The sequence below is a fragment of the Homalodisca vitripennis genome, chromosome 5 (genome assembly GCF_021130785.1).
Source record: "Homalodisca vitripennis isolate AUS2020 chromosome 5, UT_GWSS_2.1, whole genome shotgun sequence".
NCBI lineage: Eukaryota > Metazoa > Arthropoda > Insecta > Hemiptera > Cicadellidae > Homalodisca > Homalodisca vitripennis.
In genome coordinates this window covers 2,356,889-2,376,234 of record NC_060211.1, presented here as the reverse complement: position 1 = coordinate 2,376,234, position 19,346 = coordinate 2,356,889, and the positions used below count along the sequence as shown (strand labels likewise).

At 34.2% G+C, this 19,346-nt stretch overlaps 1 protein-coding gene across 4 annotated transcripts in view; it reads right to left on the bottom strand.

Moving 5' to 3' along the window:
* The window catches only part of LOC124361721, an 85,967-nt gene that overhangs the window by 26,956 nt on the left and 39,665 nt on the right, over nt 1-19,346 (bottom strand). For 3 of the 4 annotated variants that reach the window (XM_046815648.1, XM_046815651.1, XM_046815649.1), the window contains exons 8-10: nt 12,349-12,605; nt 8,669-8,916; nt 6,121-6,391 (exon numbers count right to left, since the gene is read on the bottom strand). In XM_046815648.1, coding sequence (XP_046671604.1) covers nt 6,121-6,391; nt 8,669-8,916; nt 12,349-12,605 — 776 coding nt within the window. The remainder of the gene's footprint in view (nt 1-6,120; nt 6,392-8,668; nt 8,917-12,348; nt 12,606-19,346) is intronic. The other variant, XM_046815650.1, reaches the window with a different exon arrangement.

Here is a 19,346-nt window from a genome sequence, read left to right as displayed (position 1 = left end):
GCTAGAGAGTTGTCACAGTGACGTTGGTAACAAAATACAGTCAAGCGAGAGATGTGTCGCAATTACGTTGTTAACAACGCGCAGTAAAGCTAGAGATGTGTCACAGTGACGGTGGTAACAACGTACAGTAAAGCTAGAGATGTGTCACAGTGACGATGGAACAACGTACGGTAAATCTAGAAATGTGTCACAGTGACGGTGGTAACAACGTACAGTAAAGCTAGAGATGTGTCGCAGTGACGGTGGTGACAACGTACAGTAAAGCTAGAGATGTGTCGCAGTGACGGTGGTAACAACGTACAGTAAAGCTAGAGATGTGTCGCAGTGCTGGTGTTAACAACGTACAGTAAAGCTAGAGAGGTGTCACAGTGACGTTGGTAACAAAATACAGTCAAGCGAGAGATGTGTCGCAATTACGTTGTTAACAACGCGCAGTAAAGCTTGAGATGTGTCACAGTGACGGTGGTAACAACGTACAGTAAAGCTAGAGATATGTCGCAGTGACGGTGGTAACAACGTACAGGGATGTGTCGTAGTTTAAACTGCAGTCTAAGAGCCGGTTACAAACATCTATTGGAAAGGAATGTTTCAATATTATTCATTAATAATTTTTAAATGGAAAATGGCCATTTTTAATATAGAGTTAGTAAGGCCATATTGTTTGGGCCTTTCTATGTAAAGTACTTCTCTACTAAAATTAATGAAAAACAAATATTTTATTTAGGTAAAATAGTCTGTTTATTTTTCCCCCAAATTGATTTTAAAAAGATTTTCAAGTGTCGGGGTGATATGATAATCAAATTTGTTCACACTCTAAAGCACAATTTCTTACATTGAATTTTTTTTTACAGCTGCTTGGTAAAACATATTTAAAATGGAAACATGTGAGAGCTTTTGCAGATTCCTTCAATTTTTTCAATATCATTAGAATTTTTACTGTATACTGTATTCCTGATAGAAGTTACAGTTCATCTGTTGAAGCCAGTATACTCTTCGTAATTCAATTACATTTGCCTTTTGGGTGAACGTCGATAATATTTGTAGGACCTCATAAAATGTTATAAAAATTTAACCGTTACTAAAATTTTAAAATTTCTGTTTTATTGGTTGGACGAAATTTAAAACAGTTTGTTAAGAAAAACTCCTTAGGAGAGCAATTTTTTCAGGCCTTATTGTCTCTTATCGTTTTGGTAATTTTACGCTCCCTCTCTATTATATTTTCAGTAATTATAGCCTCTTGGGTTTACTGAACCGAGATTGCTGTATTAATCAAGACACTTTGAGATTGGGATGGTTGGAGGTGACGTTGTCGATGGGTGACTGTGTTGATGGTGTCACTCTCGTTGTAAATTTTACCAACAGATCCAAGGTAAAGGATCGGAGGATTTTGTGAGATCTTTTAACTAATGGATGAGTTTTCAATGCATCGATGTTGAAATCTCCCTTATTACGAAGTTCCACTAACGGTTAGTCACGTCACTTATTAAATATTCTATTTTGTGAGATAGTTTAGCTAATGAATAGGTTTTCAACGCATCGATGTTGAAATCTCCCTTATTACGAAGTTCCACTGACGGTTAGTCAGGTCACGTATTACATATTCTATTTTGTGAGATATTTTAGCTAATGGATGGGTTTTCAATGCATCGATGTTGAAATCTCCCTTAGTACGAAGTTCCACTGACGGTTAGTCACATCACTTATTAAAGATTCTATTTTGTGAGATATTTTAGCTAATAGATGAGTTTTCAATGCATCGATGTTGAAATCTCCCTTATTACGAAGTTCCACTGACGGTTAGTCACGTCATTTATTAAAAATTCGATTTTGAAAAGAAAACATCTGCATTTCCATTGGGATATCTGTACTTACCAACGATGATTTATTTATGTGGACTGCTTAGAAATCCATTTTGACTTATTTTCCTAATTGGAGAGCAAGAAAATATTTTTACAAAATGGAGAAACCTTCTCCTTTGGACTTGAAAAAATTATAATGATTTAAAATTAATAAGAGTACATATACTTACTCTTCTGGCTATACTTGTTATAAATTCTGTTTATTTTATTTCATTATTTTACCTTTAACTATAGATTTATTACTTTATTTATTGTTGAACTTTGTAGTTTATTCTTGTTACATATTGTTATGGTTTAGTTCTATCTGTACATAGTTTATTCACCTTGTTATCTAACGTCTTTAGTTATTCTCTTTGTTATTTCTGTGTATAGTTATTCTGCCTGTTACGTACTGTTACATAGCTTTTTCTCTATTACGCTGCTACAAATAGTTTATTCTATGTTTTTTTGTTAGCTACTTAATTTATGTCCAGGTCTTTTTTATTTATATTTTTTTAAGCGTGAGGAAATTGTTTAAAATTGTCATATATTTGAACGTGTATGCTTAGTGTAAGCGTGTTATTATTCTATTTGTGTTGCAACTGATTTGCTTTATTATGTCGGGTATCACTTGTTAATATTATAATTTATATTTATAGTTTAGTAACATTATTGCAGTCTTTCAGGTCAGCTGTTTCTATGTTAGGTATTTGGTGAAGTGAATAAAGTTGGGGTACATGCTCCGTAGCAGATGCTCAGGTAGTGAGGAGTAACTCCTTCTAACACGAGTAAGTGCTCTGATTTGATGTGAATAAAAAGTCAATATTGGGCCAGAGGACTTGCTCAGGCAAATGGAGCAAGTGCTCACAGTTCCCTTTCCCTATCTTGTTGTATACGCGGTTGTACACACTGCCTACATAAGACCCTTGAGCGACTGTCCCAGACACTGGCTTTACGGCTGTAAGACTGGCTCTATTGAAAGTCGTACGCATGTAAAAACGGTCATTACGACCCCAGAGTTTAAGTATTTTTGGTATTGTTTTTTTGAATTGGAAGAAGGTAGGTATTTTTTTATTTATTTACACAGTACATTCTTTTTAAGCTGTTAAGCTCCATGTATCAGCCGAGCAATTTCGTTTCTTCTCTGTTTTCCTCTATTGCGGATGTCTCTTTCGTTATGATTCTCTACATTGCAAACTTCATTGTTTTGCCTTTCCTCAATGTTAAAGTCAAAGTCTTCATCACTTAGTCTTTTCGTTACGATTCTCTACATTGCCAACTTCATTGTTTTGCCTTTCCTCAATGTTAAAGTCAAAGTCTTCATCACTTAGTCTTTTTGCTACATTATGAAGAATAAAGCAACAAACAACCATCGATGGAACATTTTCAGTTTTAATCCTAATTTTGTTTTGCTGACGTTTGTAAACGTTTCAACTGACCAAAACAACGTTCAATTATTACTCTTTCTTGGGCCAAACACAGATTGTATGCCCTTTCTCTAGCAGTTATTGGGTTTTCATAGGGCGTCATAATCCAGGGAGCTATCCCGTAACCCGAATCTCCAATTAGGAGTGCATTAGCTTGATTGAATTCCATAATTCTGTAAATATCTGAATTTCTCCAAATTCGTGCATCATGCACTGAACCTGGCCAAGAAGCATCTACGCTTGTGAACTATTCAGCAAAATTACAAGTTGCCTGCACATTTATACTTGGAAACCTCTTTCTATTGATATATTCATCGCCATGGTCAGAAGGCTTGCCTATAGGTATTTGAGTGCAGTCAACAGCTCCAATGGCTGAAGGAAATCTGTATTTTTCTTGCCAATTAGCTTTTTGTTGTTCCATTTCTTCTATTGTAGAAGGAAATTTTATCCATACGTTTTTCTTCATTGCTGCCATTACATCTGAAATGGTTTTTGTGACTATAGTTCTGGCGATACCAACATCTTCGGCAACACCACTCTGAAACCCAGGATCATCAGCATATCAAAGAAAAGTACGCATTCTGTCCAAATTGGGAAGCGCACCACCACGCCTTTCAAAGTTTTCCCCAAGAAAATTATCACTAATCCACTCAACATTCATTTCATTAAAACGATAAAGAGCTCGGTAGTCTTGCTCTAGAGATACCCGACGCACTCTGTAAAATTTTACAGCACGAATAGGTAAAACTCTGCCCTCACAAGATTGAACGTCTTTACTTGAGCAAGTTGTATCTACTAATGAGTAGATCGGTAATTTCTGGAGTACCTGCTCACATTTTGGAGGAAGTGCCTAGTTTTATTCACCTAAAAAGGTGAGTAGATACTCCAAGTCAATTGTCTAGTCGTCAACATGAGAAAGTGCTCCGAGCCTCCACTGAGCAAGTTCTTTTTATTCACATGAAACTGGAGTACGTACTCATTTTTTGGAGGAAAGAGCATTTGCTCAGCTTTATTCACTTCACCCATTGTCAGCTATGCCATCTTATAACTCAGTAAAATAAGGCAAAATAAGGATGCAACCTCGGAATAAAAATTTGCATACGTCTTTATTGTGATGGTATAAAACTTACCTCAAAATTCTCAAATTCTCATACCAAACATACAACGTTAAAAGAAATATTTCAAATTAATTTTAATTATATATTTATGTATTGATCCAATAAACAATTTATTAAAATTACAAAATATGAAATATTTTTTCCACCATCGATGATATATGTTGTAGTGGTTTCGTCTAGTTCAATATCAACAGAAGTCATGTTTTTATGTAGTGCTGATTTTGTTGTTTTTTCATGCCATTATTATCAAATAAAGATGTTGGATACGGGCTTAAATCATACTGTAGATAATATATTCATAGTAATATGGACGAAAAGTATTTCTTTTAATATTGTATGTTTGGTAAAAATAAAATAAGTATTATTTAGAGAATATATAATTTATAATTAATATCTATAAATATGGTATATTAAATCAAAATTAATAATAAAAATTTAATAATAATGATAATAATAATAACAGTATTAAGTAATAATAATAATAGTAAGTGAATAATTAACAATATAACTCATTTATTTATTGTATTCTACTGGCTGACCTCGCATTATCGTATATACAGGTAAGCGGTCCCCTACTCTTTGCGCTGTATCTCAAAAAGGGTTGAACGTACATAAAATTACTTCAGACAAAAGTTGAAGAAAATTTTCCGTTCTACAATTTCTTTAACTACCTTCAAAGTCATGTAGCGTAAGGGAAACGAGATATTTGCTAATAACTGATTTTCGTGACCTTTAAACTTAAATATCTTAAGTCGCGTACACGTGATTATATGAGACTTTTGAGGTAAGTTTTATACCATCAAAATAAAGACGTATGCAAATTTCTAGCTTATTATCTTTCATTCCGAGGTTGCATCCTTATTTTACCGGACTATTACTGTGTCAAATATGTTGTATAATTATAATGGTTTACCGTTGGAAATAAATAAATAAATACTAAAAAAAATGGAGGATCTACACTCTATGCCATATTGTTTACATATATTATGCGTTATTTTATAGGAGTATTGTATAACTATCGCATTAAATATTCTTTCCAACTTTAGATTATAATAATAGCAGTAAATATATTTTTCTGAGGAGAGTATACGATCAATATACGATGGCAGGGTTCAGTTGAATCACCAACTCAGCACGCCATTGTTATTCATAATCCTCATTTCCATATATACGTACCGGCTTTCAACTCTGTTTTCCGGTATAAATTTACGTTCAGCTCTGGTAAATTCAGCATTTTTCTGGTGTTTACCGAAAACTAAAAGAAATCACTAAGTTGTAAGTATATTGAGGTACATTATTTTATTGTAATATAATGATAAACATACTTATTCATTAACTGACCAAAACTAAGTATTGAGCACTTCTTGTTGGTATAGGAATTTGATATTGGGAAAATTAATCCTGTATATTTTTATTTTAAAGGCATTTTTGGTGATTTAAAAAGTTACAATTACATAAATTTCTGAAATTATGTATGAAAACATCATAAAGAATTATAAAAAAGTCACTATGAAGCATATTGCTTGTAAACGCATCATGTCGCTATATAAATATTTGAGGTATAATTCAGTCAAAAGATAATTTTGGTAGTTTATATCGCAAAGAATCTGGTTTTTGGAATTCCCTAAATAATAGTAGATTAAGTCAAACAACTCCTGGAAGTTTGCTCCCACACTGCATTACACTGAAAAGGTTTCTAATTACGATAAATATTAAATTATTAGATAATGTTAGAACCTGAGGGAGATCCACGAAGGCGTAGTTATAGGGGCAGGAGGTGTTGTGGTTGGTGAGGGTGACGGGAGAGAATAGTGTCTCGTAAGTGGATACTTGCCCAAGGTCCAGCAGGGCCGGAGCTAGGCTGAGAGGACAAGGGGGTGCTACCAGGGCCACCACCGGTAGTTCCAGGGGGGGACAAGGTGCAGGACCCACGGCCAGCTGCACGGAGAAACTGAGTAGTCCTGTCGCGGGATCCAAGTAATCAGAGCACTGCGTGGGGAAGTCTCTGCTGGATTGTTTGTAAAAATGGATTAAATCTATATTCCAAATACGAGTCTATAACTCCATATTCTAATTTACATACACCACATAAAGTACTCTATCGCAAGTAAAATATGTTTACTAAACTAAACATTAAGTTGCAAGTCCCTTCAATAAATGTAACTGCGACAATTGAGTTGTAAGTAATTTCCAACAAACGGTTGCAAAATTGGCAATACGTTATCAATAAATTGACAAATACATGTTTAAATTGACCTCCGACTTCAATAAAGCAGAATAAATATCAACAATGGCGTTAAATATATGGTAAAGTCTCAGTTAAGCTGTTAGATCAATTTCTTACAAGTAAGTATAATATTTTCTTACAAATGTAGAGTATTAATAAGTAAGTATGTTTAGTACATTAGTTTAATAAGCAATAAGAGGATATTATTTGAACACAGTTAATTACGGAATGATTACAATACTCAGCAACCAAGATTGAATGTTTGACAAAATATTTCTCCGATGTATTAATAATAAAAGATATGAGTACATCACGCCACGTATCGTGTAACAGGCTTCAATGACATTGCTTGCAAGATTTCGAGTTTACTCACAAGGACAGAACAGTATTGCCGCAAGGACAGCTTCAATATTGCAAAGTACTGAAATCGAAGATTCATGAAAAATTTTTAATCTATAAGTTATTTCTTTCTCGACTAATCGTGCGGATGGACAGACAGACATAAAAGACATGTTTCAGCCCCTCGAGTGATACGCTTCGATATCACTCAGCCACTAAACCCTAGTAGGCCAGGAGAAGCTCATGATCTAAGAGGTAATTTATCGAATAGGCGCTGGCAGTTGACAATAATAAAGTAATTAAAATTGCATTAATAAAATATCATGCAAATATGAATAGATGGTTACACCAATTATTGTTGTAGCTGTTTGATCAAATAAATAATATAAAGAAGATTAAATATTATTTTTAAATGTTATAGTTTTATTTTACAGGTTCAAAGTTTCTAATGTTCAAAAATAGATAACAACCCAACATTTAGAATAGTCTCATTTATGGTTAATGCAGCAGAGGCCGAGAAAATAACATTACAATATTCTATCACTTGTACAAGGATTTACTTGGAAATTCCGATTGCCTTTCAAAATGTCATAACGTTAATGTGTTAACATATAAAACAGTCTCGGCAAAGTTTATGTCCAGTTACGTAAGATTCGGTAAGTAATAACATCTAATGACTTATCTCATAAAATAAAAGTCGTCAAAAGGACCAAATTGTTACCTTACACATTCAGTTAGTCAAACGAGTAGATGAAGTTTTAATGTCTATTTGATGGCCAAAATTGTGATGCCAAGTTTTTTGTAGTTATAATCAAATTTGTGATAGAAACCAAGATTGTATTGAACATGTCAAGTGGTTTCTTTTCTGATCTGTAGGTATGAATGGGCGTGTAGTCTTAGACATGACACGCAAAGTAGTTCACATCCATGCTAACAATGGTGTAGTGGATGTAGTGGTACGTTCTTGCAAGCTATTACATTTACATAGCATTGCACTAAGCACGGAGAGGTTTGAACGCTAACTATAAACTCAATTGTGCACCTGATCAGACAATAAGAACATTATAATAAATATAGAAATAAATAAATAAAATTAACTAGCAGCTACTCATGGTTTTGCATGTGAGTTTCTATTGATTAAAAAAAACTTCATTAGCATATACTTTTTAAATGGCATAATAAACACTTCTGAAAATAAATTATAATCTATGACAAGTATTCTAATTTCTTTAAATTTAAAAAATAATGTCTTAGGGACCAGGATTGCAAGAATGAACCAGTTTTTGAGTACTAAGTAAAAACGCAAATTATTCTGCAATAGTTTTAGTAATGTAAGTAGCACTTAAAATACACATAACGTAGTCATAGGAATTATGCCATAATGTGTTGCTTCTACTCATTCCAAATCTGTTAAATTTTTATTTTTAGGTCACAAAAAATCCATTTAGATCACATTATTTCGTTTAATTACCTTCCAAAAATAATAATTATTGAATTAAGATTTCTAAGCTAGGGACTACTGCTAACTTTTATTATGATATTTTGATTGATATTGTCCACTTCAAGTTCAACAATTAACTCTTAGATTCATATTAAGCTATTCATAAGACAAGAGGAGTGTTATGTACTTTTCGAATAAATGTACGTTGAGAGACTGTGTCTATTCATGCTGCCAGTTATACTTACCTAGATGTACTTCTGATCTGAAGTAAATGTTACCTGAGAACGAGCCGGACAGTCAAAGTGGTAGCGGAACGTGCCTGTATCAAGGTCTGGGAGGGCAGTACCGCCACGTAAGGGGCCAGAGGGCGAGGCACCCGCGCATACACTGATGTGACGGCCCTGGCTGCGCTGTACACACTAAACTGTCCCTGCTGTACACCACCGAGGTAACACACCCTCAGGTCCAACACGATTGGTTTCACGCGAAAAACAGAGTCCTCCAATCTTCCACACACAATCAGATCCTGTGCAATACCATATAAATAGATATGAAGGGTGTGAAAAAGACCCGCAAGGGCTTGACAACTCCCGAACGAATAGTTAAAGCAATAAAAATTGGTACATCATTAATGCACTTATAAATGTACTTTTTTATATAACTACCATTTTTGCCATGCCAAAGGGATGGCCGGCAAGGTGTTGGAAGGAAGTCTTAGATGAGAGCATAGCTCAAAATGTACATAATTTTAAAATGTAATGTAATATGTACACCAAGTAAATTCCAAAGTCCAACCTAAAATAATAACTTTTTACTATAATAACTGATACCAGGTTTTTCCCTTTATCATTCAAATCTGTTAAAGAACCGCTTTATATTGATGAACATCTTGAGCTATTCTTACGTTAACTCCTATAGATCATCCTCTATGGGATGTGAGGTTAGTTGGCTAGTTCTTAAGCCCAGTATTAATTTAATAAGTTTACTTTTCTCAACCGATTTGAGCCAAGACAAGAGTATTGAACCAGTAAACACGAGCTCTATTATAAATGTATCAAACATTGAACAAGCGTAATTCTTTTAAGAGTGAACCTTTTGAGATCGGATTTGCAGCATTGCACTCTATTAGTAGATTAAAACGTATAAAAGACCTAATACATAAAGTAAAGACATGAGAATAGGTCATAATAAAGACCTTTATTATGATGTAGTACTCGACCTATGATATTATTTAAGATTTTCCTCTGACTCCTTGCTGGCCATAGCCTACCCCTGACATAAAAATTATAGTTACTTAAAAACGTAAATTTATAGGTGCAATAATGATGTACTAAGTCTTATTGCTTTACCTGTAATCGTTCAGGAATTATTAAGTCCTTTTGACACCTAGTACATCACACATTAAGTGGTTATTTTACATTTTCATTACATTCACAAGCAGTGTTTACCTACGTACATTATTTTCAAAATAATACAATACACGAATTTAAAACTCGTCTAAAATGAAAACACTGAGTTACTCTGAACATTCGATGCGACCCTCTCGTCAGACCTTAACCTTTCACCATACGAAGTAACGATTATTATTTGATCGTACGATGAACAAATGTCAGTAACCATTATTTGTTGCTAGCCTCTCGTCAGACCTTAACCTTTCACCATACGAAGTAACGATTATTATTTGATGGTACGATGAACAATTGTCAGTAACCATGGTTTGTTGCGAGCCTCTCGTCAGACCTTAACCTTTCACCATACGAAGTAACGATTAGTATTTGATGGTACGATGAACAATTGTCAGTAACCATTGTTTGTTGCGAGCCTCTCGTCAGACCTTAACCTTTCACCATACGAAGTAACGATTATTATTTGATGGTACGATGAACAATTGTCAGTAACCATTGTTTGTTGCGAGCCTCTCGTCAGACCTTAACCTTTCACCATACGAAGTAACGATTATTATTTGATCGTACGATGAACAATTGTCAGTAACCATTATTTGTTGCGAGCCTCTCGTCAGACCTTAACCTTTCACCATACGAAGTAACGATTATTATTTGATGGTACGATGAACAATTGTCAGTAACCATTGTTTGTTGCGAGCCTCTCGTCAGACCTTAACCTTTCACCATACGAAGTAACGATTATTATCTGATGGTACGATGAACAATTGTCAGTAACCATTATTTGTTGCGAGCCTCTCGTCAGACCTTAACCTTTCACCATACGAAGTAACGATTATTATTTGATGGTACGATGAACAATTTTGTCAGTAACCATTGTTTGTTGCGAGCCTCTCGTCAGACCTTAACCTTTCACCATACGAAGTAACGATTATTATTTGATGGTACGATGAACAATTTTGTCAGTAACCATTATTTGTTGCGAGCCTCTCATCAGACCTTAACCTTTCACCATACGAAGTAACGATTATTATTTGATGGTACGATGAACAAATGTCAGTAACCATTGTTTGTTGCGAGGCCGAGTTAGGTACCAAGTTTCGTAAACAGGCTTAGGACTACCTATTTTTTGCTTTTAAAGAATGAGTGATTATTAAGTCAGTCAGCGCTTCTTCCCAGACAAGTGTATGTTCATAATATCATAGAGTGTTACAATAGAACATACAATTCAGTGTGTCTATTGTGTGTGTGTGTGTGTGTGTGTGTGTGTGTGTGTGTGTGTTCTACAGTAGAGTCATTGTCGGCACTGAAGGCCCCTGTACTTCGGTAAAATTTAGACACCGATATCATTAATAAATAATAAAGAATACACATTCCAACAAAGTGGTTAGTACTGAAAAATTACAAATTTTTGTTTTAAACATTTGGTTGCTCAACTGAGGGTAAAATTATAGGTTTATGCTCTAATAGAGCAATGTATTTTATTAACTACCATTTACTTAATATTGAGAATTATGGGTGTCTACAGGAAACAGTATTAAGTAAATTCACTTAGCAGGAAGTAGTAATATATTTATCGAAATGTTTTTTTTAGTTTCTATAAATTTATAAATGACTGTGAATCATGTCAAAATATTTTCAATGTTGTATGAAGCCTCCTTTTCTGAAATACAGAAGTTCCTTTTAAGACCTACAATACAACTCTGAACTAAGATACTATGGAACACTGTTCTTAACGCCATCCAACGGTTAGACCTAGGATACGCTATTGGACAGTCATGTGCTATTGGGGGAAATAGCACATGACTGGTTTTATGTTAGTAACCTCAGTCAGATGGCTGTGTTTGAATTGTATTTTATTTGGGCTTTATCATAGGGTTGTTTGGTTGTCTGACATCCCACTCAATCTTATTAAAAGAATCCTTCAATGTCATATTCCTTTTACCATATCATCGAATAAACAAAACGTGTAAAACACTTACATAATTGACTCATTAAGAAATACGCGACCTTCCTCGATTATGGTAGGCTCATGTAGTCTACACTACATGGTAACTTTAACTTGGAGAGCACGTCTCCCAAGTCGGGTGCTAAGCCTGGGACAGACTTGACGGAAACCGTGATCTGACGCTTGTGCTTTCTAACTACACGCTTACACAGCTATCACGGTTGATGCGATGGGTTATCAACATTCTCGCCTTCAAACGTAAACTTGAACTTGGAGAACACTTCTACCAAGCCGGGTGCTAAGCCTGGAACAGACTTAACGGGCATCGTGATCTGAGACTTGTGAATATTGTACTCTCTAACATTGTGCAACTCTAACTACACGCTTATACAGCTATCATGGTTGATGATTGTTACCTGCGAAGGGTTACCAACATTCTCGCCTTCAACCATAATCTTGAACTTGGAGAACACTTCTCCCAAGACGGGTGCTAAGCCCGGGAAAACGTGACGGGCACCGTGATCTGAGACTTGTGAATATTGTACTCTCTAACATTGTGCAACTCTAACAGCACGCTTATACAGCTATCATGGTTGATGGTTGTTACCTGCGATGGGTTATCAACATTTTTGCCTTCAAACGTGAAATTGAACTTGGAGAACACTTCTCCCAAGCCGGGTGCTAAGCCTGGGACAAACGTGACGGGCACCGTGATCTGAGACTTGGGCGGTAGCCAGGTGGGTTGCCAGATGGAAACTCGGAACACGTCGAACACGTTTCTCAAAGCGATGTCCACCATTTCCTCGCCTATGCGAGCCGCGTCCGATGTCAAACTGAGGCTGGATCCTCGCTGAGATGTCACGTCTGCAGCAACGGTTATGGATTGTATTATCGAAGTTACCATCTAACAACAAGGGATGTACAGGTCCCTCCAATATATTTAGGGCTTAGTGTGTAAGGTCCGCAAGTCAACATTAGGAACCCCGTTGTGCCAAATAAAAAATACATAACAAGTAATCCTACAATGGGGACAATAAAATGTTCCTATAAAATTGAGTTTGTTGTTTCGTGTATTGTTTCAAAATTAACTTGGCATTAAAATTGTATAAAGAAGTTTACTCATTACTTTACGCTATTTAAACTGAAAATGATACACTTATTTAATTTTTTTAATTCTGTCACAACCAAAATCTGAAAAACGTATTCTACACAAGACTGATTCTTATATTTTATTAATATTTAAATTGTAAACACGTATATCTGAAACCAATGACACGCAAAACAACTGACACTAATTGTGTGTGTGTACCTTATTTATTGTTTTGTATAAAACAGGAAATTATTAGTTCGAATTAAGTACACAGTTAGTAGTAACAATACCATCTTAATTCACTGTATTAACCGTTTTAATGGTATCAGAAAGAAGGGAATTATTAAATTAAATAAATTTTTATTTACGTATCGTTAGTAAAGTAGACATTCTTCCTCCCACTTTCAATAAAATTACGTGATATTTCTCCTAATTCACGTGACTCTCCTTGATTTCCTATTACTAAAATATTAGTAGCCTATAAAAGTAAACTTAGGTATTTTTCAATATTAATTATATTTCATGTCGTTCTACAGCCCCATATATATATATATATATATATATATATATATATATATATATATATATATATATACGGGTGTCCCAAAAGTCCCACCTCCCCCCCCCTTTGAATTAAGACTTTATTTTTGCCAAGGAGTAAATGGGGGCCATTTGAGCAATTACTTTGAGCTTAAAAAAGGTAGAGGTAAGATTTCAACATGAAGTTTAATTATTTTAAGTTTAATTTAGCACTACTTAGTATTAAGAATAAGTCTGAACAGATGAGTTCCGAAAATAGTGTTTATTAGCGTGACTTTTCAATAAAACTTTGACAAGCCGTTGTTTCGTACTGGATTGAGATAGAGACCTCTACTCTGTGACATTGTTCTTCTTTTATAAAGAACTTTAAAATGAAGTTTCATTTGATGGGGGTTTGCATTTTAAAATGTTGACTTGACCCCCCAACCCCCATTATGGGTTGAGGGGTTAAGTTCTCATGTAGCGCAAAAATCTTAATTTGTCATTATACAGGGTGATTCAAAACTAAACGGCAATCTCTCGGGAGCTTATTCTATAGCTAAAAACAAGTAAAAAAGTTCATATAACCATATGCCCGGAAACGCTTCGTTAGCGAGTTACGCCTAGCGAAAGATTTCGCCCGGATTTCAGAACCCTTGGTGAAGTCAGGCCGTATAAAAATGGTAAAGGTAGTTACAAAGATACAAATACGATTGTTTTTTATATTTTTATATCTGGAAAATTTATTTAAATTCGTCCCAGAGCTGTAAATGCAATACTTTCAGAGATATCTTACGTAAAACACAAGAATTGGTGCAAAGAAATAACACATTTTTGTGTTTAACGTAAGATTACTTCCATAAATGTTAAATAAAGGCCATTTTTTTCTTAAACAGATTTGTAGAACATTTAATTCTGAAAAGATTCATGTGAATTACTTAGGGAAAAATTAATAATAGGTATTGAAATTTAGCTTTATTTAAAAATAAAACAGACGCACAAAAATGCATATTCTTATCTGCATAAAATATTAACTAATGTTTAGGTTGTGAGTAACAGCTGATCATTTATTCTAGACTGAACATTAACATAAAATGTATTTACCTTTATAAAACTGTAATAATCACCTATAATAGTTGCTCAAAGTGTCCTCCGTTGTTAGCAATGCACGTTTTCGCACGACGAATCCACTCTTTTCTAGCGCGTTTTATAACGTTTGGAGCATTCTTGATAGTTTCTGCCGCCTCTGTAATGCGATTACGTAACTCCTCTATGGTGTTAATCCGTTTTTAATAAACAATTGACTTCATCCAACCCCATAAGAAAAAGTCTGCTGGCGTGAGGTCAGGAGAACGTGGTGGCCATTTTACTGGTCCATTTCGACCAATCCATTGTCTACCGTATGTATCATTTAAATAATTTTTCACATCATTAGAAAAATGTGGAGGTGCTCCGTTGTGCATAAACCATGCATTTATTCTGTTTTGAACAGGAATATCTTCCAAGTGGGTAGGCAGGTTTGTTCTTAAAAAAATTAAGTACGCTACTCCATTAAGTCGATTAGGGAGGAAAAATGGACCAATCAAATTATCACCCAGAACACCAAGCCATACATTGACTGAAAATGTATGTTGAAAATGCCTCGTCGCAGTTTCATGTGGGTTGTCGTACGCCCAAGTATGGGTATTACGAAAATTTACAATTCCATTTCTAGTAAAACAGGATTCATCAGTAACAAGAATACGCCGAAGAAAATACTGATGTCGTAAACAATTTCTTCTTAACCAGCGGCAGAACATCTTCCGTTTATTAAGATCTTGCGGTAATAAGTCTTGAACACGTGTTATATGGAATGGGTACAACTGTGCTTCATGAAGTGTCCGCCATGCGCTTGACTGGCAAATATTTAACTGACGTGATAATCGTCTGGTGCTTATGGTTGGTGATAATTCTACAGCATTTATTATTGCTTGTTCATTATTATAGTTCCTTGCGCTACGTTGACGACCTATTTATCTATTCGCTTCGGTTTAAAGCTACCAGTTTCTCTAAGTCGTCTCTCCACAGCTTCAAATGTTTTGCGATCAGGTGTTCTTCGATGTGGAAAAGTATCACGATATTCCTGAACTGCAGCTAAACCATTCTTGTTAACTTTGCCGTAAATCAGTATCATGTCCGTATACTTTTCAAACGAATACATACCATTTACATTATCTGCCATTATTTACTAAGATAATTACATACACTTTTATAAAAATATTTAATAAAATATTTTAAAAATAAATATTTAATAAAATATTTTATACACTTGTATAAAATATTTCCAAATAATCACAGGATCTCACAAAATACAATCTTCACACGCCACAATAAAAAAACCTCCATAAAGGTTATTCAAATATTACTTCATGAACTTAATTGTTGATCAGCTGATATTGCCAACCTTTGCAAAGAAAATATGACGATAAAAAGTGTTGAATAAATGATCAGCTGTTACTCACAACCTAAACATTAGTTAATATTTTATGCAGCTAAGAATATGCATTTTTGTGCGTCTGTTTTATTTTTAAATAAAGCTAAATTTCAATACCTATTATTAATTTTTTTCCCTAAGTAATTCACATGAATCTTTTCAGAATTAAATGTTCTACAAATCTGTTTAAGAAAAAAATGACCTTTATTTAACATTTATGGAAGTAATCTTACGTTAAACACAAAAATGTGTTATTTCTTTGCACCAATTCTTGTGTTTTACGTAAGATATCTCTGAAAGTATTGCATTTACAGCTCTGGGACGAATTTTAATAAATTTTTCAGATATAAAAATATAAAAAACAATCGTATTTGTATCTTTGTAACTACCTTTACCATTTTTATACGGCATGACTTCACCAAGGGTTCTGAAATCCGGGCGAAATCTTTCGCTAGGCGTAACTCGCTAACGAAGCGTTTCCGGGCATATGGTTATATGAACTTTTTTACTTGATTTTAGCTATAGAATAAGCTCTCGAGAGATTGCCGTTTAGTTTTGAATCACCCTGTATAACTACCCCCAAAGGATATTGGTTTGTTTAATTACGTTCGAAAGTTATAAGGGGGGGGGGCACTCGGTATATATATATATATATATATATATATATATATATATATATATATATATCCAAGACAGACATGCTATTAAAGAAATATTAGTGAGTTCATGGTTCATTAAATTTTATTTTTAAATTGATACTAAATCAGCATATATAATAAGCAATATTAAGCCATTATCTTATTTTAGAAAATATAGCATATTGCAGGATAAACAATTGCTTAAGCTGGAATCAATTATATAATGATTAATTCCACAATCACTTTACCGTCCAATGGTTGAAAAGGAAATCTTTCACTTCAAAGGCAAATGGCTTTATTTGTATCATACTGTACAAAAAGGTAAATTTATGGCCAAATTCAACGTTTTTGGTGCTTTTTATTTAAACCAAATCTTTTAAATTTAAAATTAATGTTTTATAACATTTAACTTATTGGTCCGTTATTTAAATGTTGCAAAATTATATCTGGTCTAGTATATCAATGAGAAGTTTAAACGATGATAATCCAACCATTACAAAACATTGATTTACAGTTCTTATGTATTTCTGTATACAGTATTTAAATCCGCTTTGAAAGATAGATAAATAAATAAAGTTAAATTTACTTATTGTGAAAGACAAAACCTAATTTTTCCACTGGAAGAATTATGAAGCATTTTTCCGTAAAAATTAAACATATCTGACGTAAATAATAAGTATTTATAATTACAAACTAATACTAGCAGTTACCAAACTACTTACATAGCGAATTACTAAATAACATTAACTAAATAACAGGTACGTCAATAGGCCCATCCTTTCTATTTCATAGTAAACACTCCAGTATAATATACTCTGTTATAATAAATCCAATATAAAATTATCAATTTCAGAATATTTGGACATTAAGTTTAAAGTTTTGGAGCCCTGAAGTCGGAGAGTAAAATACTCTTTAGAGTCCCAAAATACTTCTCAAGAACACTCCATATTATTTAAATACATCACTCTAACTATTTCAGTAACACTTTTAAATATTTGAAGTCAGGGCGAATACGAAGTCTGACGTGATAGTGTTAGTGAAAACACTTACCATGTAATGTGATGGAGCCGTATAATAATGTTGCATCGGAAGTATACTGTATATTTTAAAGATACATATTACTTCATTGTTCATTTTCAAGAGGTTAAAAAGTTATGCAAAATTGCCAATGGCTCCTGTGCGGATTTAGTGCTTAAAGTAATTTTTGGTTCGAATCAATTATATTTGACAAGCCATGGTAGAGTTCACCTTGTTATCACGATTAAAAATATTTATACACACTCAGACTGAGAAGTCTACTATAGTCAAAAAGTGTCTACTTTCGTGACTTGTAATCTTCTTCCGACCTAAGCTAATTCCCATGTCCAATTAGAATTTACCCCAAATCAAAAAAACCCCTTAAACATACGTTATCATGAAGTCTAATTTGATTGTTTTGGGACGTGGGGAAGTTCGAAAAAATATAGCTTAGTTTTCCTATGAGCTGCAACACTATTTCTACCTATATTAGTGGTTGATCTGCATGAAAATGTGTAAGTTTTCCCGTTGAGAACATTAGACAAGTATGTGTCAGATTTCATCTTTGTAGAACATCGGGAAGTTGAAAAACTAAAATATAATTTTTAGGGTTTAAAATCAATTCCTAGTTGATATTCATGAAAGCACTTTTTGTTTAGTCATTGAGGTACGTGTCAAAATCCATCTTTTCTTGACATGAGAAAAAAATACAGTTCTGGAGGTTGAAATCTGATTTCAACCCCATGGGTGGTTTATCTTCATAAACCGTCTAGTGAACTCTGTTTGCTAACCGGTGGGTGGTTGATCTACATTAAAACTTTTAATTTTTCCTGGTGAAAGTATAAGACTCTGTGTGTCAATTTCGTCGTTACAGGACGACGGAATGTTGGACCACAAATATACAGCCAAGTTATTTTAGGAGTCCGACTCTATTTGATACCCAGTGGGTGGTTGATCTATATGAAAAATGTTAATTTTTCAGTTGAGAGCATAATACACGTGTGTGTGTGTGTGTGTGTGTGTGTGTGTGTGTGTGTGTGTGTGTGTGTGTGTGTGTGTGTGTGTGTGTGTGTGTGTGTGTGTGTGTGTGTGTGCGCGCGCGCGCGCGCGCGCGCGTGTCAAATTTAATTCTTGGAGCATATTGGGAAATTAAAAAGCAAAAATATAGCCTAGTTATTTTAGGAGTGGACTCTGTTTGATAACCAATGGGCGGTTGATCTACAGTAAAGGTTTTAACTTTTTCTGGTGAGAGTTGAAAAAAGAATATACAGCCTTTTAGTGCTGTTGCCATTTTAGCACGTATGGATGATTGATTTTCGTGAAAACAATATTGTTGTTCTGTTGAGGCACATTAATTTATGTCCATTTATAGTACATCGGAAAGATGAAAAAATGTAGTTTTCTTGGGATTACAACCCCCACGTATGTTTCATTTTTATGAAAATGCTATAGTTTCTCTATTTCACTCAAGATGCATAATTGTGCCATATTTCAATTAGTGATAAGAGAATGAGAAGCATATGAAAGCAATACATCTCTGACTCTGAACAAGTAAACAATAGTAGATTACATACAGCTGACCTGATATACGGCTGACGCAAAGTCAATCCACGAGCGCGCGTCATTTCGTTGTCTGTTTTGTTTATGGTGACATCATAATTCAAATTCGTACTGTATCATATTTTCTTGATATAACCTGCCTTTCATAATACGCTTCTCACAGTTTTACCACTACTGGCCTTTATTTTCATTTTAAAAACTTTTAACTTTAAAAAAATGTTTAATAAAAACGGTCTTTCAGTCTTTCTTCAAATTTTTATATCATCCTGAGGGTTATAAATAATAGAGAGAGTAATCAAAGTAGAGAG